At 35.8% G+C, this 20631-nt stretch overlaps 1 protein-coding gene across 4 annotated transcripts in view; it reads right to left on the bottom strand.

The window, feature by feature from the left end:
* Positions 1–2557: 2557 nt before the first annotated feature.
* HEPACAM2 (HEPACAM family member 2) overlaps positions 2558–20631 on the bottom strand; it is a 36324-nt gene continuing 18250 nt past the window's right edge. Inside the window, exons 5-10 of one of the 4 annotated variants that reach the window (XM_017525099.2) lie at positions 11735–11860; positions 11617–11641; positions 11485–11522; positions 9749–9822; positions 6211–6320; positions 2558–3239 (exon numbers count right to left, since the gene is read on the bottom strand). In XM_017525099.2, the coding sequence (XP_017380588.1) occupies positions 3236–3239; positions 6211–6320; positions 9749–9822; positions 11485–11522; positions 11617–11641; positions 11735–11860 (377 nt within the window). In that variant the 3' untranslated portion in view covers positions 2558–3235. Of the gene's footprint in view, positions 3240–3259; positions 5521–6210; positions 6321–9709; positions 9823–11484; positions 11523–11616; positions 11642–11734; positions 11861–20631 lie in introns of those variants that run through there. The other 3 variants (XM_017525098.2, XM_017525101.2, XM_017525100.2) reach the window with 3 other exon arrangements.

Genomic DNA, 20631 nt, shown 5'->3' on the forward strand with positions numbered 1-20631 from the left:
CTTCATCTTCCCTAGGAACATATTCAAATGAGAAAATTCTTGGTCAAGAATCAACAAAAAAGTAAATAAACTCTGCTGGGGGCTCAATAATACTTGAAATTAATGAAGTTTCCAAGGTAAAGCTGACAAGAAACATTTGTGTTTGTTCCATTCCAGGATGCTATGCCCAGAGAAATCATTGGTGCATTGGAATAGTCCTTGGATTTGGAGCCAGAAGTGTAGTTCAAGAACCAGCTCTACCATTCATTGGTCTGGTGACTTTAGGAAGTTCAACTCCCAGAGTCTTGGTTTCTCCATTTGTAAAGTGGGCATACTGGTTCCTTCTCATAGAGTTCTTGTGAAGATCAAAATAAGTCAGGGATGTGAAAGTTTAATAAACTTCAAGCTTAATATGGTAATCACAATAAACAGTGTATCTAGGAGATGAGAAGGAAGGAGAGTAACATTTAAATTCAAGTGCTGTGTCTGATTTCTGTGTCAGTGAGAAAGATAGTTTTGTTTTCCAATTCTTTGTGAAATGAAAACATCTATATTAATGTATATGTGAACACAAACTTTAGAGGACTATATAAGAATGATTTAGGATTAAACATGGTTATATATAACAATGTAGAAGCAGCAAATAAGAACTTTTAAAAAATAAATTTTAAGTAAAATATAGGGAAATAACCACCTATATGTTAAGTTATTATTCCAAGAACACCTTTTCATGTACATGCTCTAGTGGAACTGAAGGATCATATGGACCTTGATGTCTGAGACTATATTGCAGTTTAACTGAAACTCTCTTGTTAACATGGAAGTGCACATCAGAAATCCAAGGAAAACTATATTTTAGTAGTAGGTTTTTAAATTTTTTGCATAAAATTCTATCAGTAGAATATACTCTTTAAACATAATAAGCGTCAAAAATTTGATTCTATTCCAAGTTAGAAGTGGTAATATAAAGTTAAAAACTAACACTAGCTACAATCTGTTTAGTATGAAGAAAAAACTTTAGGCTGGTTTTTAAAGATTAATTTGTTAATTAGGTGAACATCTGGGTTATGGTTCATCACTTCCCTTGGAAACCTTGATTAATTTATGAAACTTTCATCTTCATTTACTAAAAGAGCAGTGAGTCATCCGGTGTTACACGCCAATGACAGCAAAAGTTAATTGGATTCTAGATCCTTTCACATTTCTGCTTACAGCAATTCCTTGCTGCTTTGAGTGGAACCATGCGCTAAGGGAGTCTGTGTATTTTTGTGTGTGTGTGAGAGAGAGAGAAATGAGAGGAATTACAAGTAATTGAAAAGTGAGCTTGAAAAAATAAGAATATATATTTATATTTTCTTCAGTTTGGGGTGAGAAACTCTGGAGGTATACACAAAATAGCCAAACCAAAACCCAAAACTATGAAACACAGTTACTTAAGTGCATGGGTTTTTTAAAAAATAGAGCTTTGATTTGTGAATCATGTGAACGTATTATTATCTTTCCAGGACACAGCTGTTGACGGTTGTTTGTGGATTAAAGTGTTTCAGGGTTGGGTTTAGGAAGGGGAAGACAGTAATGTAGCTTCAGTTCATTGCAGTTAGTGTCTGCCCTCCAAATAAGAGATGTATCAGCAAAGAGAACACCCCCAAAGAAGGAGGGGGCACAAGACTGAGAAAGGAGGGGAGAGATGAATGGAGCTGTGGTGGATGGCTGACTTACTTTCTTCTGGCCCTGCTACTTACAAATTGCGTTCAGCTTAGAAACCCTTCCTTAGATATATACCTGTATATGGCACATGATCTTGGCGGTGTGAAACAATACCCACTGATGAAGGCGACTTCATCACACTGGTTCTTAATCTCTTTCTGCTTTTGCTTTGCCTCTCATTGTTCCTTCATCCTGTTTTCCTTTTCAACTTTATTTTTTGGGTATATTTTGTCTTGTGATTTTATGCATTTATATGAGGTACCATGAATCTTTTCTGGAATTGGAAGGGGTATGAATAAATACATACATAATTAATCTGGGGAAATGCTAACAGGTTATTTCGGAGGGGTAGGATTACAACTGATTTTAATTGTTTTATGGTGAGTCTTATGCATTTTCAAGTACACATATATTTTTACAAGGGGCATGAATTTCTTTTCTAATCAGATACAGTAGGTTTTTTTTTTGTTTCTGTTTTTGTTTTTTTACTAAATCTAGAAGAAAAGACTTTTGGTAGAACAGATGAACTTTTCCAACAGGAAAATATATAAGGGTAGTAAAGAGAGAAGACCAGAAAGGAGTCATGGGACTGAAGTCTTAATTTTCTTTTCACCATGTGCTTCTGTGAAAATACAGGAGGGGCAATGTACCTACAGTGGCTTGCTTGAAACTTTTAAAAAAGAAATTCTATTTTTAAGATTCCTTTTCTTCTATTTAAAATAGTAGACCACGAGAGAGCAAGATCTTTATTTTAATAATTCCCTATAATCTAGATTTTATTGCACATTGGGAAATAAGGATGAAAAAACCAAAGTCTACAATCTGATTTTTATGTGATATTTTTACTCTATGTGACAAATAATTAAGCACAAAAAGCAAAAGCAGAATAATTTATTTGAGTCCATCTTTCCTTGAACAAAAATAAAAATAAGACTTCAATAGTCATTTCCTTAAGCGTTTACAAGTCTTCTCCAAAATACCACTGGTGATTGGAAAAAAAAGAGAAGGCATAGTTATGTTTTTGTGACAACCATCCTTATTATTCTGTAGCACATATAACAAGATAGAAATTTGGACATAAAATTCAACCATAAATTTAGCATTCTTAACATTAATGAAAATGTAACAAAACAAAGTCTGTTGAAAAATTTACCAATGTAAAATTTCCACATTTGTAGGAGAGGCAGGTTAGTCTCCGTGTTGATGATAGTGAAAGTATAAAGTAAACTAACTGAGCTTTGTAGAGATATTTCATATAAAAGGAATGAGGAAACCCCAGTCACTGTCTTAATTTCATCAGCATGAGAAAGACTGTCCGCTGAGGAATATTTTCCCAACATGTTTTTCTGCTATACAAGACATTGTGAATATGCTGAAAAACCTGCAGTTCAATTTGCATAAGTGTCTCTGTTCTGCATGTAAGGAAATAATGAGTAAGAGGTATTGGTCTTGGTTTCTTCACTGATTCTGGATGAATACTTTCCCACTGCTTTTCCTGAAAATGTTTCTTTAGAATTTCCCTCCAATGTACTGGTTAGCCCATGAAAGTTCACCTAGTAAAGAGATAACAAACTATGTAAACAGTTCTATAGATTTTTCAGGTCTACAGGTAAACAAACCTTAACTTATTTTATTCCTTTCCAAGGCTACAAATTAGATGAATGTCTTGAGCTAGCTCAAGAAAATTACATTTATCAACAAATAAATGTGAGAGTAAGCAATTATTAAATTTTATAGATAATTTCCTTTTGAAACTAAAGGTTTACTTAATTTGAATGTCCTGTTTTCAATATACTAACGTAAGTCTTGTGTTCAATATAAACCCTACCAAGAGCATTTAATAAGGTCAATAGACAACATTGAAATACACCCAGCCTTAAGTTCAATAAATAAATAATTGGTCTGAGTGCTAGAATATGAACACAGACCAATTTACCAATTGGTTAAACAGCAGTCCAGTTAGGTAACAGACATATGTAGTAAAGAAAATAACACTGTTAGAACAGTCTAAGGGCCAAAGAATAAAATTGTTTGGCTGTCTTTCTTACTCAGAAGTAACTGCCAAATAAAAGAAAGCAGTGAAATTAGAATTCTTTCCACAGAGCTGGCACATTCATGTTGGGAAATAGAGATGGGAGAGATTCACTGACCACCTATAATAATGCATTATTCATGAAGTTGATCTTTGAATTTAATTGGACCTAGAGGAGAATAAAACCATAGGTAATCAGGAAAGAAAAATGTTCTCTGCATCTATAGGTGGCATTTATTCTACTGAGAAATATTTATTTTACTCAGAGTCACTAATCTTTAGTTAAAAAAAGTAAACAGCAGCCCACTGAACTATGAAATCTTGAAAAGATCGAGTCTTATTTAATCTCTTGCCCTACCACATATTAAATGTCCTAGAAATGCTTGTGAATTAATTATAAGTAAAATCAGTACAAAATAGTTTCTGATAAAGAAAAAGGAAGCATTGCACTTATTTATTTAAATAATTTAGAATAGGTAACATAAATCTGAATTCAAATAAAATAATAATTTTAAAAATATTGACTCCCCATTTAGATAAAGGTGGAAGACAGACAGAGGAGGAAAATTTTAGGAAGAATATTATGGATAAGGGAGGCAATTATAGAGAAAGAGAAGAAAAGAGGACGTTAGACTCGATAAAGGAGGGATTCAAAGAATGAAGGTAAAGGAAGAGAGAGCCATTGGAAGACAAGGACCTACATAGAGAAACTAACAAACACAAAAAAAGACTGAGAAAATGGGAAAGAAGAAGGTGAGAAGAGAGAGGCTGTGGGAGTTGGAGATGTTACTCAGATTGTGCTGGTAGCATGAGCCAGGGTCTTGAGGGTGACTGCCTTTTGGAGGAGCATGTGCTAACAGCAGTAGTTTTGAATACTTTTTTCATATGCTTGATAAAGAGCATTTCTGCTTTGTTTTCAATTCTGAAATCTTATTTATGAAATGAACTTTTATATCCTTAAGAAAGTCAAAAGATTTTGCTAGTGCTAAAAGTCATCTAGTTTCAAAGGGTGTTTTTTTGAAAATCAATTTTTTGACATGAAAAACAACCCAATCACTTTATTTTGTGTTCTGAAATTGTAGCTGTCATATTCACAATTTTGACTTAAAACTTATTTCATTCTTGAGAAACTTAAAAGAGAAACTCCAAGTTGTCATTTGGTCTGTTTGCATTCTAATGTGAAAAATTGATAGTTAGAAGAAAGGATATATAGAGAAATGAATTTAAATAGGATACAAATTTTAATTAGATTAAATCTTAGAAAGCAGACTTAATCTCAAAATTCTTTCAATGCCTTATATTTAACAACAAACAAATTTCCCCTAGCTTTCTATTATAGACAGTAAAGAGAATTAGGTATCATTTTAGAGTGCTTTTATTCTTAAAATATTATGTAATAATATCCTATTCTTGTGTTCTACTAGACTGATAATACAATGCTTTACTTTTTTTTTTTTCCAAACTGTAAGTTCCTACCTCCAACAGAGTCTGTTCCTAATTTATGTGACTCTAGGTAGATTTTATCTGATGAGGTTCTTTGAAGTATCTTGCCACTTATTGAGTCCTTACATCCTCCCCCCTCCAGGACTAGGTTTCTTCCCCGTAAGATGATTTCCCATGCATTTGTACTCCTTGCTGTTATTTTTGATATTTACCCAGAAGTGTGCATGAATTACTTTGCTGGAACTGTTTCTTTTGCCAGAGGGGAAGTTTCTGTAAGTGGTTATTGATGTTCTTTTCAAAGTCAATAAATGACAAAGAAATGATGGAAGATGATCTGTGGCAGTTATGCCTTCAGGCAGCTACAGCCCGAATAAAAAAGAGAAGTTCATTTTATTATTTCAAAAGATTGTAGGCTTAGTTTCTCCATGGCAGGAAGGAGAGGGAGACTTCTTAGTGGCAGCCTTGAGCTTAACTGGATAAATAGGTTCTCAGCTTTGTCCTTAGCACAGGGTTTGTCCTCTCTGGATAAGAGGCCAGTCCTCACTGGGGTTCCACTCACTTGGGAATAGGCTACTTTGAATAAGAGGCTGGACATTGGATACTGACTGTGCTGTGGACCTTCTGCAGGCTTATATTTTACTGGTCCTATTTCTAGTGACAGATCATCATGGCTCTAAAACTACCATAGCTTCTGGAAAATCATTAAGTAATTATTAAGATGGCTACAAAATTGGCCTGAACATTCCTTTCATACCCAGATGTGGATTCCTTGGGGAAATATTGTGAGAAACAAATGTACACAAGAGACAGTTGATTCTAGCATTCTGAATCTAGTCCACTAGCCCAAGTGCATGGCCCTAGAAGATATTTGTATGTTTCCCTGTTTTGTTTCTCAAAATTATTTTCAGGTGGGGAAATATGTTCAAATACACAGAAGCATTATATCTTGTTTTGTATTTTTCTTCTGTGCTTTTCAATCAATTCTGGGGAAAGCAGAGGCTAAATGCTTAGCCTCTCCATAGCACCATTAAATGAAGAGGTATACTTACTCTGGATGGTCTTGCTGCTGGGCAGGGATGTGCTGAATAACTTCATAAATTGTACTGTGCAAATCTTGCCCTGATACACCATCAGAGGCTGGAACAGACCTACTTGGCATCTAGAAAATGTGACACATTAAAAAAAATTAGGTCAAGACTAGTAAATAGTTTTTCCACTATGCTGCATAGTGGAAAACAACTGGCAGTAGTGATGATTAGAGAATTAGAACTATTTTTCTTCCCTAGAAGGTTGACTTCTTCCTTGCTACACTTTTCTGCACTTACCCTATGGCAGTTTGTGCAGCAGCATAGCTATAAGGTCAGAAGAAGGATAGCTTGACAAAGCTATGGCTTTTTTCTTCATTTAAGAAGAAAGCTGGCAGTACTGTAAAGGAAATATCATAGAAAGAAAAAAATAGCAAAAGAAGATATGAGGACATCTTAGAATCAGAGAGCATATATTATCATCTTTTCTATACCTCAATTACCTTTTTGACACTCTTTGCCAATTATGTGCGCAAGGGTGGCTTAAGGGAAAGAACAATATACAGCCCAAATCACACATCATATTGCAAATAAGTAAAGACAGTACCAAGGAATATGGAACACTCAAAGGAAAATGCTTTGGTTTAAATGTAGTAATGGACTGAAAATACTAAATGCTTGGATGAATGTGGAAAGAATAGTGTATTTATGGCTGGTAAAAATCAACAGATATTTTTATTGAAACTGGTATTTGTGTTTTATTAATTCCCATTCCTTATGCTTCAGAACTTCCTTCTTTCTGTAAACACTCCTTCCCAATTATTTAGCCAAAGTCTAGTTTTCCTCCCCATCCCAAATGCTTCCTATTTTAATCCTATTTCTGTCTACTTTCAGTCCTTTATATTTATACAGCTCCATCTCGAGGGCTCTTTGCTCTTGATAACTCTGAAGAGTTCACTGTCTCAGGCTAATTTGACCTGCTTGGAACATCTTAGCTTTTTGTTTTTCTAGAAATCACTAATTTCCATTCCACTTGCTAAAGCTCTCATATGAAGCCTTCCTTAGGAGATGTGATTTGCCCTGTCATTTTTGTGTCAAATAAATTTTGGTTTAGAGCCAATCCTTGAGATCAGCTCTTGATATTTTTTGGTTTGAAGGTATTCAGGGGCTATGGTAAAAGCAATCTATCAATGATCACCAATGTACTCACCTAATCTAATATAGAGCTGTTAAATAATAAACTTGCTCACTTAATGCATTGCTTTCTAACTCCTGAAAGAGGTGGTAAATGTACAATGAAATGTGCAATGGGTAGAGAGAAAAGTAATCCATTTGTGCACATACCACACAATATGCCAAGAGATTATTTCGCTTCTCTTTTTTTGTGACAGGGTCTTGCCGTGTTACTCAGGTTGGTCTTGAACTCCTGGAATCAAGTGATCCTCCCATCTCAGCTTCCTGAACAGCTGGGACTACAGGTGCACACCATGGCACCTAGCTTATTTTGATTTTTGAAAACTCAAAAAGTTAATAATTTAATTTATTTCCCTTCTTAACTTCAGTTTTGAGATCTTGGTTTTATGATCACCTTTCCTTTTCTTTTAAAGGTCATCGCATTTGGTTCTACCTTCCCACATATCTGCCATTCTGGCTTCTCATGCAGGTCCTCCTCCTCTTGTCCCTAATCCTCCTCCTTTGGTTGTTGGTCTTGATTTCTCACTTCTGCCTCAAAGCACCTGCCATGGCCAATTAAGAACCTCAACAGATTTCCTTAGGAGCTTTCAGCTTTGAAGATGGGCGTGGCTCCAAATCAAGTTATTCTGTTTCCAACAGAAATGAGCAGGGCTTCTGTTATATAATTAATACCCCTATTTCTCTGCTTCGAGTTCTTCAGGACTATAGTATTTTTAGCCAGTTGAGGTCCTTCTGGTAAAACTCCAAAACTGAGTAGTGATTAATCACATGGTAAGATTTAAAATTTCTTACATAAACCTCACTCCTTTCCATTGAATTCCTAGGAATAAAAAGTGTGCATTGTTTTAAATAAAGAAACTAAAACTCCTTATTCGGAAGTTCAGTTATAAGACTTAGATCTTCAGTTTCCTCCTCTCCAATTTGAAGCCACACCTTAGAAGTGTGCTTTTTGCCATCGTGAGAAGCTCTTTGAAATAACTGATCCATCAAATATTTGTTGTTGTCTTTTGGTTGTGGAAATGAAGGGTGAGCTAATCCTGCCTGAGATTGAATAGGGTATTGCAAAGCCTTTGCAGGCCAGTTCTCCTCTTCATCTGTGACTGCTACTGACTCACCCTTAGGGAGGATGAAATCCAATCAGTCCCTCTCCATTACTCACATGACATTTCTCAAATAAAGTCTGTGGCCAGGCAACTTACTGGATGAACCTTATACATTGATAGAATCTTCTGAACAAGAGAAGTCACCATTCCCTAATGGCAAATAGTCCTTTTAACAAATGGAATGAGAATGCCTGGAAGCAAGTAATCTGTTTTATGGTGCCCTTCCTTAAATGGACTCATAGCTGAATAAGGAAGCAGAGGAAACTTGGTTCTATACAAATCTATAAAAGGGTTAATAAGCTGATTAGCTCAGAGAAACATTCTGCATGTCTGTTAAACAAAACTGATTGTTTTAAAAGACGGGGTTTTTTTGTTTTCCGGACTGAAATGACTTCAACTGTATGAAAACTCCTTTGACATCTCATGTACCTTCAAGGCAATAATAAAGATATATACCTGCATATTTTGGGTCTATATGGCAACTTCCTTCTGAAGAGCATGAGGTATCTTCAAGGATGTGATCAATTGTCTTTGCAATGTTGTCAAAAGATATGGGGGGCAATAAAGGGGAAACTGAGGAACAGAGAGAGTTCAGTAAAGTGATGGATTACAGTCACCCAAGTGATGCAGAATGACTTAAATCAGGGTCTCCTGATCCTCTGTTTATTCAGTTATCTTTAATTAATTAATTTATTTATTTGAGACAGGGTCTCGCTCTATTGCCCAGGCTGGTGTATGGTAGTGATCACAGCTCACTGTAGCTTTGAACTCCTGGGTTCAGGTGATCCTCCTGCCCCAGTCTCCCAAAAAGCTGGGACCAGAGGCATACACAACCACGCTTGGCTAATTTTTAAATATTTGTTGGGATGTGGTCTCTGCTCAGGCTGATCTCAAACTCCTGGGCTCAAGCAATCCTTCCATCTTAGCCTCTCAAAGCCCTAGGATTACAGATGTGAGCCACCAACACCTAGCCTATTTATTCAGTTCTCCTGACTTCCAACCTAGTTAGTTCTCTCTTCACTGAGATTACCAGGTAAAGACTATTTATGAATTAGCATAACTTCCTTATTTGTGTTAGCTTTACTTATAAAGGCAAAGAAAGATGCTTTAGCTCCCCAGATCTGGCAATGCCATACATTATGGAGTAAGTCAGCACTGCTCAATGCAGTAATGAATAATGTAGCCACTTGACCACACTGCCCAGTGCTTAAACGAATGCTGCTTACACCTCTGGTGAAGCAGAATCAGCCACTAGGAAAACCAACCCTGGAAAGACCAGACGCATCTGGAAAAGCAACAAATTCATATACTCCGAAGTCATCCAGAGCATCTTCATGGCCTGAAATGTAAAACAAATTTAAAAATCAAATGCCTTGATTTGCTGTTGTTGTTTTTAAAAACCTTTGTAAAACTTATCTTTATTGCCTGCTTTAAATGGTATACAGGTACAAAATGAATTTAACATTTCCTAATCCCTGTAGCCATATCGCCCTTGAGCAGTGTTGGAAATCACTCTTTCTGAAGCTGAGAATTGAAATTGAATTGGAACAATCATTCTTAAAGCCAGACATGAGAATAGCCTGTTATATCTTTAAATACACATATGTGGGCAAGCTTGGCCTTTGTAACTCTCAGTTACCAGAGACTCATGGTCACCAGGGCTTCATTCAGCCTAGAGGTCACAGCCACTCTTGATCCACCCATAATATCAACTGCACCCTGTTAGATCTAACAGAGACCACCAGAACTAAAAAGAATAAATAGCTAACTGTAGCTTTCCATACAGAAAAAGTACAATACATTGTAATATCAATCCACATAAACTATCATCTGTAGAATGATGGGGGTGGAGGTGATTAGAAGGAACTAGATGGTCTCTGGGGCCCTTGCCAGCTCTGATGTTCTGTCATTTATAAGTCAGGAAGGGCTAGAAAAGAGGAAGAAGGCCCACATTTATCAAACATTCAGGCTTCATGTCAAGCACTCCACCTATATCATTTTATTTAATTCTCATAGCAACCTTTAGTGGGAAGTTTTTATCTCTATCATAGAGAAGAGGAAGTTGTGGTCAAGAAAAATAATTTTCCTAAGGTGATATAAGGGGAAAGTGGCACATATAAAACTGAAACTTGGCTCCCTGTGACTCTCTGGCCTGAGCAAAAACTCTCTTGTTAACTCAGTACAGTCAATATTGATCATAATGAGGGTCACAATGGGGACAAAGAAGCTACCCTGGCCTCTGCCAGACCTTCCTTTCCTCTTCTCTTTGGGATGGAGCTACCAGCATGAAACCTACCTTAGGAATTAACAAAGTGATACAACTCTTTGGAATTTTCAAAATAATAATAATAATAGGATCAATGGCTTAGCAAAACTAACTTTATTGATCTTACTGACTGTGGGCAAGTGACTTCATCTCCTTGATCATTAGTCCTCTTGCCTGTAAAATGGAGTTAAGAGTGCCTTCCAGGCTGATATTACAGACTTGTGTAACTTACATAAAACCAATGCAAAGGATAACTTTTTTTTTTTTTTTTTTTTTTTTTTGAGACGGAGTTTTCGCTCTTGTTACCCAGGCTGGAGTGCAATGGCGCGATCTCGGCTCACCGCAACCTCCGCCTCCTGGGTTCAGGCAATTCTCCTGCCTCAGCCTCCTGAGTAGCTGGGACTACAGGCACGCACCACCATGCCCAGCTAATTTTTTTGTATTTTTAGTAGACACGGGGTTTCACCATGTTGACCAGGATGGTCTCGATCTCTTGACCTTGTGATCCACCCGCCTCGGCCTACCAAAGTGCTGGGATTACAGGCGTGAGCCACCGCGCCCGGCCAGGATAACATTTTGTAAAGTGAAGGCACGAATCCAAAGGTAACGGACTGCTAATGTTATATTAATTTTAGCTTATATTAATTCTATTACATTAATAATATATAATAATATTAACAATATTAATTAATATGCATTAAAACTGATAATAGCCCTTTCCAGCCTGGCCATTACCTGAAAATGTTTGAGCTTTCCTGTATTCTGTTTCTGGCCTGAAAAGACAAAATAGGTATTTTTGTCAGGGATAATAATTGAGGAAAAAGCATGTAAGGAAAAAAACTGTTTTCATAGAAACAGATGCATTACCTGCCTTCTAGTTTCTGTTTTAAAACTAAAATCAAGAGAGAAGAAAAATGGTAAGGTACTTCTTAGTACACATATATACAGCTTCAAAAAAAATTTTTTTTTGGAAATTTTAACCTACCTTTGTAGGGCTGATATTTTTTCCATAGGAAGGTAAGACACATGGATACAATCAAAAATAGTGATATTCCAGTTATGCTTGCTAAAGGTGACAATGATTTTCCTTTTTGTGCAAGCTTCTCCAGTCCTAAATAAAAAGATAAATATATTTTTAGCAATAAATTACTACGGTATATAACTTGAGTTTTTAAATGCCTTACTGAAAAAAGCATATAAACATGTATTATTAGAGAGAGAGACAGAGAGAGAGAGGGACCAATGGAAGGAATGCACTTACTTTAAAACACACGCTAAACTCCCTAGGGATATCTGTGATTGGAAACGTGGCTCACTGCCCAGGTTAAAACTGATTATGTTATACTAGGTGTAGCAAATATCTCATGTCATACTTCTCAGTTATATTTGCCACCTTAACTTACATGTTTCATCTCATTGTCTCTACATCCCTAAATGCTAAGTTGCTCTCTCATTTTTCTTCCATTTTGCTTTTCTAGCATAATTTAAGTATGTGAATATTATAGGGAGATGGTAAGTGATTAAAGGTGTGAGAGGGGAGGTGTTCATTTCAAACACGCTTTACTAATTTTTGGCCAATAAAGAAATGTCTCTTACCGTAAATGATGAAAAAAATTAAAAATAAAAAAGAAACATCAATTCTTAAAATAGGATGTATGTGTGATTTTTCAAAAAGTATTTAAAGTCCCACCTTTTGACTAGAATTCACTTTGTTTTGTAAGCCATTCCCTTTATTAATATCACTATATAAAATATGGTGCTAATAACACCTGCTGAGAGCTTACAATATGTCAGGCCCTGTTCTATGGGTGCATGATACATATTAACTCACTGAATCTTTACAACAATTCTATAAAGGAGAGATTATTTTATCATCCCTTCCAATAGATGAAGAAGCTGAATTTTGCCCAAGGTCACTCGGGTTATAAGTGGTAGAGTCCAGATGTTACCCTAGACTCTTAACACTTAATGATGCCTCCCTTTAATAGAATTTTAACACAACTTATTAACTGTGGCTATGTTAACACCAGCTTCAGGCTATAATATGTTTAGTCATATAGTTAATCGATATAATAGGAATAGTTTTAACCTCCAACAAATGAGAGTAACAGATGTCTTCTATATTACCATGTAAATCAGACATGGATGTGGAAATAAATCATGGCAGTTGCCTGTCTGTCTAGATTAATGTGGGATTGAAAGTCATGTGATGCCACTTCCGCTCAGCAGTGGTGAACAGCCTGGAAGATCTGGATGTGGTGAAGACGATGGTGACTACACAGCTCTGCAATAAATATCCAGCTCGCACTGTGTCATCTTTCACCATAAAGTCTCTGCTGAGGTTTCCAATGGGGAGAACACTTAATCTTTTCTTTCTCTCATTATGAGCCTACGTTAACTCTCTTGGCTTTTCCACCCAGAATACATTCATTTCTTAATCGTACAGAAGTCTTTTAATAATGTAGTGTAGATTATAGCTGCCAAAATCTAGTAAACACATCATGGAAATCAGGTTATCTCTTCTAATTTCCACATACACCACCATTCACATATTCCCCTTAAGTCCTAAAGAGTTAATCAAGGTTGTTTTTAATTATCAAAAATCTTCACCATTTCTGATGAGAAGTTTATATATTTCTGATATGCATTCAGAGAACTGCATTCTTAAAATGTTCTTCTATGGGATTATAATAGCTGTGTCCGACTTACTGTCTTTTAACAGATTTTAAATTAAACTCTTGCAAACCTTGGCTAGAAGAAATTTTTGCAAGGCAGCTTAAAATGAACTAGAATCACAATTTATTGATCCTATATATAGACTAGAACATCATGAAGCTTATTAGATTGTTTTTGCCTCATAATAAGTTGTAGAATAATTATGTTCTTCCACTGTTGGAAGGTTGACCTTTTAGTTTGGAATCACTTAGCACTTGGGTAGTCTCTTTGTGAGATCTTAGCCTTTTCTCAGATATTATGCTCTTGTGGGATTGTTCTCTCTAAAGAGCTGTGTAACTTTAGGTGAGCCCCTTGACTCTCAGGGTTTTTATTTTCCCATTAATATAAGGAGGAGGCAAGAGTGACTTGCCTTTAAGTTCTCTTCTTGCTTTGATACTCTATGACTTAGGGGAGCCAGAGAGGTTTACATTGAGTTATGTAAATAGGACACTATATGCGTGGCATGCTAGCAACTCAGTCTCCAAAATATTGCACACTCACACACATATACGTTATTTTAACACAACTTAACACACACAATACACTTTTAAGTTTAATTTCCATTATTTTTCCCCTCATTTTCTCAAGCGTATGCAATGTAATTATAGAGCAACACTTTTCTGAGTTTTAAAACATAGTAATTTCATTGTCATTAAGTCCAAAACATTTCCTAATTTTCACTGCAATTTGTTATTTGACCTATGGGTTATTTAAAAGTCTGTTGCAGCCAGTGCCCGGCTAGCTCAGTCGGTAGAGCATGAGACTCTTAAAAGTCTGTTGCTTAATTTTCTTAAGTTTGGGAGTTTTCCAGTGTTGTTTCTGTTATTGATTTTTAGTTTAATTTCATTCTTGGTATAGGGCAATCCTTTGAAGTTTGTTGATTTTTTAAATGACTATAAAAGTAGTCATATGAAAGGGTGTACTGTGCAGTGGCTGCATGTAGTATTTATGTTATTTCAACTACGTGAGGTGGGTTTTCTCTATTTCTACTGAGTTTTTGTCTGTTTTGTTAGCTACTGAAATAAATACGTTAAAGTTTCCCACTTTCTGAATTTTTCTGCCAATTTTGCTATTTCTTAGCTTACTTCCTAATGCTTCCTATCTTAAAGAAATTATCTAATTTTTATATAAGTTATCTTATACCAGTACAGTAAGTTCTCACTTAACATCATTGAATGATTCTTGGAAACTGTGACTTTGAGCGAAACAACATATAGTGAAACCAATTTTACCACTGGCTAATTGATACAAACAAGAGCTGCATCTCTACAACATATTTCTGGCCAGAAAATTATCAGAGTTCTACATAAAGATCCCAAACACTTCTAATATCAAACACTAATATCAAATAAATGTGAGCTATACATACATTTAATAAAGATTAATAAAAACAAGATTGTTATTTACCCAATTTTTGGTGAATCCGTGAATGATGGCAGTGGTAGTGGTAATGGGTGAAATCAAGGAATAAATGTTTGCAAAGTGAAAATTGTAAAAAGCACCTCTAGCATCATGCAGTTCAAAAACTAACATCACAAATCTGCCAGTCTTCTTGAGCACTTTCATACCACATCATTTATTGTCATGCACTTATATGATCATCCTAAACTTTATAAATTTTTATTTGACAATCATTGTATGCATTCATTCATTCATTCATTCCCCAACCTGCTTATTCTAGTTCAGACCTGCAGCTGGCTAGAAGCCTATCCTGGAAGCCCAGGACACAGGCCAGAACTAGCCCTGTACCAGGTACCATCCCATTGCAGGGCACAATCACACACATGCCCACACTAACTCAGACAGCGACCATGTAGATAGGACAGTTCGCCAAATGTGCACATCTTTGGGATGTGGGCGGAAGCTGGAAAACCTGGAGAAAACTTATGTAAGTATGGGGAGAAAGTGCAAACTGCACACACACAGTGGCCCCTGTGGGAATTGATATTTTTCTCTCATCGATATTATAACGAAATGATGTTGAAATGAAATAACATTATTAGACGTCCTGCTATATAGCTATACTAGCTTTCTTTTTTGTATGTTTCATTTGTTCTTCTATTTAACTTCAACCTTTCAGTATCTTCATACATAAGGTATGTATCCAGTTTGACATTTGTTTTTTAGTTGGAATACTTAGTGCACTAAGACCTAGTATGATTAGTAATATATTTCCATTTAGATCTACAATCTTACTATTTTTTCTATATTTCCTACCTTCTTATTTATTTTTTCTCTCATTTCTTGTCTTAATTTAGATTAATCAGAATTTTATTTCTCTTTTCTTCTCTATTTCCTTGTTATATATTTTTATTTGTCTTTTAGACTTTAGGGAGTAAACAATTCTAATCAAAATTAATAGTTTTACCACTTACTGCTTCTATGATGCAACAATTAGTTTCATATTACAGTTGGGAAATCTAAGGCTCCAGGACTCAAATTTGAATTTAGCAATGTCTAACAACAATTCTGTGCTCTTTCCACCACTCTTGCCTAATCATTATACAGGAAACAGAAATCAATTCCCCAAATTAAGCCCAAATCTACTCAGTTCTATCAATTGAAGCAACAACAAATAAATCAAATCCTTTCTATATATGATGCCATCTTAATTGTTTGATGAAACTCTCACATCTCCCTCTGAGAATCCTCTTCTTCAGATTCAACATTCATAGATCATTTTGTTGTTCTGTATATGATTGGTTTCCAGCTTCTCTGCCATCCTAGAAGTGTACTTTTGGAAGCCCAACAAAATTTAGTCAATTTCATTTCTAAAATATAAATTTAGAATGACCCATACTTCACTGTGGTTGTCAATAAGCTAAAGGCAAATAGAATGCTCTCTGAGACAATGACAGTGATAAAAAAAGTAAAAAAAAGAGAAAAATTGATAATAAATAAATAATAATTTAAAAATTGATTAAAAAATACCAAATAATAGAGTGGCAAGATTTAATACATATTGTATGATTTAGGCACCACTTTTAGCAAGTGAATTCTCTATTTCTTCATTTTAGATCTCACAATAAAATCAAAAGTAGCTAAGGGAATTTTCAGATAATGCACAATTAAATATATATTAAGTATGTATACATAAAATAAAATGTACATTTGTTTTCCATTTACAAAAGAAAATTCATGACACCATTTACAGGTACAGATAAAGAAAGAGTCTCAAGAGAAACTAAAATATTTGCCATAGTCAGTAAGTCCTATAATTGAGAGTAGACAGGTTTTCTTCTGACTGCAAGTTCAACTTTTTTTCTGTTACTCTGGTCAAAGATTGGTTTTTGCAATAAGCAGGTAGGCTCTTACATATAAGCTTTTCCTCTAACTTTTTCTGACATCAGACTTCATGTGCTTCAAATCTTTCATTTCTTAATAGCCAGACTGCCTTGACCAAAATTCTATAACCCCTGAAGACTCCTTAAAAAAGAATTCAATGCTAATTTATTCTATTTAAGTTTTTTGCAATGTGCTTTACTATGAGCAAAACTGCAGAAAATCACTTGAGTAATCTCAGCTGTTTTTTTCCCTCTTAAACTTGAGCATATGCTAATAATTACTATTTACAAGCAGTTCTCATTCTAATGGTGAAGCTTCACTCTGGCCTGTATCAGTTCTTTGCCAGACACTTCTGTGATTCTGCAGTTGGGCAGTAGGCTTAATATACAATGATAAGATGTCTTAGACTAGATAAGACACATCTTTTCCCTTCCCCTTCATTTTTAACTTTGTCCCTTTTGATATGTATTTACCAAAATGACCTAATTTGCACACATTTTCTCCTACAGAGGATCCCACTCTTCCCGTCCTCCATTACTTCCTTATTTCTTTAGGCTCCTTCCTTCTTGCTTTCTTGCCTCTTCCCTTGGCCTGTGTTTGCCCTACATCAGAGAGCTTTCCTGTAGTGACCAGCGTCTGTCAGCCCAAAACCTTGGCTGTGGCAATGGCCAAAAGTCTTCCCCATGGAGAATGAGGAATAGGGACAATCCTTTTCTTGGAAGAAATGATCTTTCCTGTTAGGCTTCTTCTCTAGAGCATCCTGGCTCTCTGCTCTCAACACTGCTCTTCTGTCCCAGAACACACAAGATTTACTAGGTCCAGCATTTGAAATTTGTTCCCTTTCACACATACAATAAGTGCCAGATATGTCAAGGATCAAATCAAGGGGCACAGTTGCTGTGGTCTCAGCCTTAAGCAAGTGTTTTTGCAAAGATGAACTTCCAGAACCTGTACTTGAAAATAAGACAGCAAGGAAATTCTGACTGTATTGACATAGAGAGTGTATAGAGATTGCTTCTGCAGTTCTGGATACTTGCAGGAGCTTCCTTCTTTTTCCTTTCAGAGAGTTTATACTATTCTTTAGCACATAGCATGCCATTCTCCCCATTATTTAAACATGATGGACTCATGTGCCAAAGCCATAGTGCAAATACTATTTGCCTCCTCCTTAGGCAAACAAATAAAATGGAATAACACGTTAAGTGCAAATATGGGCAAGAGGCGTGGTATCCATGGTATCGCAACCCTGCTGTTTGAGACTGCACTCAAAGCAGGACAGCCATATGCTCCAGTCTGTGTACTATTTCTAGATCAAAATGAAGTCTTGAGATCTCTCTTATCCAATCTGTTCACTGGTTATGGCAGCTGAATCACCTCCCTCCGGAGACGAAGGTGCCACACTGAGGAGTGTGCCATTTCCACACTCCATCATAGGCCCACCTGACAGACATGGTTATTCAATGCTGGATGCTCATGGAAACATCACCTTAGGTCTCAGTTCTGAGTGTTAGATTTGTAGTTCTATCTTAATTGTCATTTCCAATGGCCCAAAGTGAAATACATTTCCTAGAGGCCTTGACTTGAGAAATTTCTAGATAGAAAAATTAGTAAATTCATTTTCCTGCCTTGAATCTTTTTTCTGTTCTCTTCTTTAATATGGGGGATACAAATAAATGTAAAAAATGGAAGCTTTATCATACACAAATTGAAAACATTTCTATTATGGCTAAATCTCAAACTATGCCCACATGGCCTTAAGGAATTCTATTTATACAATTGAATGCCTTCATGAAACGTGAACATTTGAATTCTGATCAGATGATTACATTTCCATAAACATTATCTATCTATCTATCTATCTATCTATCATCTATCTATTGCATGTCACAATAGCAATTTAGGTTCAGTTAAAACTTTAAAATAGGGACATCTGCATTCAAGGAAGTCCTTAATTAAGGTAATAAAGTCTTGTTTTTCAAAACACAAATGCTCATTTATTATTTTAATAGCTATTCTTTTCTTGAAACATATCATAAACATTATTTTCAGTTACAGATACTTCCTAACTTTATATTAATATGAAATTATACATATATACAAACCAGAGTATCTCTATGTACATAGCATTAAATTAGATAGGTGATGAGAAAGTACATGCTATATTCTACGTGTGACCCTATACATATCTTTTAAAAAGACTATATGGTTTCATCGACATTCCCAGTTATATCAAAGGAGACAGTTTGTATAGTGGTTAAAAACAAGGGTTTTAGGCCAGGCACGGTAGCTCATGCCTGTAAATCCCAGCTCCTTGAGAGGCCGAAGCGGGCGGATCACCTGAGGTTAGCAGTTTGAGACCAGCCTAGCCAACATGGTGAAAACTCATCTCTACTAAAAATACAGAAAATTAGCCAGGTGTGGTAGTGTGCAGCTGTAATCTCAGCTACTCAGGAAGCTGAGGCAAGAAAATTGCTTGAACCCAGGAGGCAGAGGTTGTAGTGAGCCGAGATTGTGCCACTGCACTTCAGCCTGAGCAACAAGAATGAAACTCCATCTCAGAAAAAAAAGGGCTTTGAATTCAGATATTATTTAATCACTTACTAGCTGTGTGAACTTGCCCATTGTCTCTGTTTTCTTTAGGATATTTCCATGGAGATATAAAAAGGTCAATTAATATCTCAGATTAGATGTGAATCATAGTGAACAGAGGTGGAAGTTACCGTTTGCTGTAGTCTTAGAAAAGCAAAATAACACAGAACTAATTGTTCTCTCCAGCCTTCCTCTCCCCACTGAAAATCCCCAATAAAACTTGATTACTTCCTGACCTTGTCATTTTCCTTCCATATCTGTGACCCTGGAGTCATCTTTGACTCCTTTTCCTTTTGGCTTCCATGTTTTATTGCTAAAACAAAAGGTTTAGCCAAATGTTTTGCCTCACTAAGAAGAGATTAATCTATTTCTTACAACTTCACTGGCTACATCAAATACCAGTTTGGTTCTGGAAACATTTCAAAAGCAGGAATTTTAACTTTCTAAATGATTTCAAATTCTTCATGGATCTCAAGAGTTTATTCATCAGAGTGAATGGTCAGTAGGCTCAATTGATAGTTGCACGTGATGGTCATTTATAACTATAGGTTGGTGTATACCTAATCTGTACTGCAGACGTTCACTGACTTGGAAACTAAAACACAAATGTTTAACAAAACACATCAATACTATTCATTTTCTTTGCCATTTTGTTACTGTTTGAGTTAAAGCTCTGTGGACATTTGGGGGTTGGAAAATCGCTCTAAAAACCACAAAGAGGTCACTAATATTGACAGCTCTGAATCCCTCTGAAAAATAAGCACCTGCTCTTCTTATTTACTATAATAACAAATGCTTGGTCTTTGTACAGGTCAAACAGGTTTTTTAGATTTTGCAAAAGGCAATTATCTGACGTTAAGACTGTAGCTGTCTTTAGACCTTGGTAATAAGATCTTAATCAAATATTGGGGGCTTCTGATATTATGAGAGTAACTTGGATAAATATTAATGTAGAAAGTTTAGGCAGTGGGAAAGCCTTACTGTAGTATACTTCTATATATTACAGCCATGTTTTCACTTGCAGTGAGAACGAAAAACAAGCTGAAGATGACACCTGGATTGCTACTAAACTATTTTATGTACTTACTGTGGCTTATGTACTTACTGTACAATTATGTTTTGGTTTGCTACTGAGGTAAAAAGCTGGTTAAGCCTATAAAAATTAATAAAATAGAAAGCAAAGGATGTACCTCAGCTGTTTATGTGTGTGCCACTCATATTAGATTGTGAGCAGGAATTCTTGTTAGGAGGAATTATCTTTCTCATATGATATTCTTAGTGCTTACTCCAATA

The sequence above is a fragment of the Cebus imitator genome, unplaced genomic scaffold, assembly GCF_001604975.1.
Source record: "Cebus imitator isolate Cc_AM_T3 unplaced genomic scaffold, Cebus_imitator-1.0 Scaffold37, whole genome shotgun sequence".
Lineage (NCBI taxonomy): Eukaryota > Metazoa > Chordata > Mammalia > Primates > Cebidae > Cebus > Cebus imitator.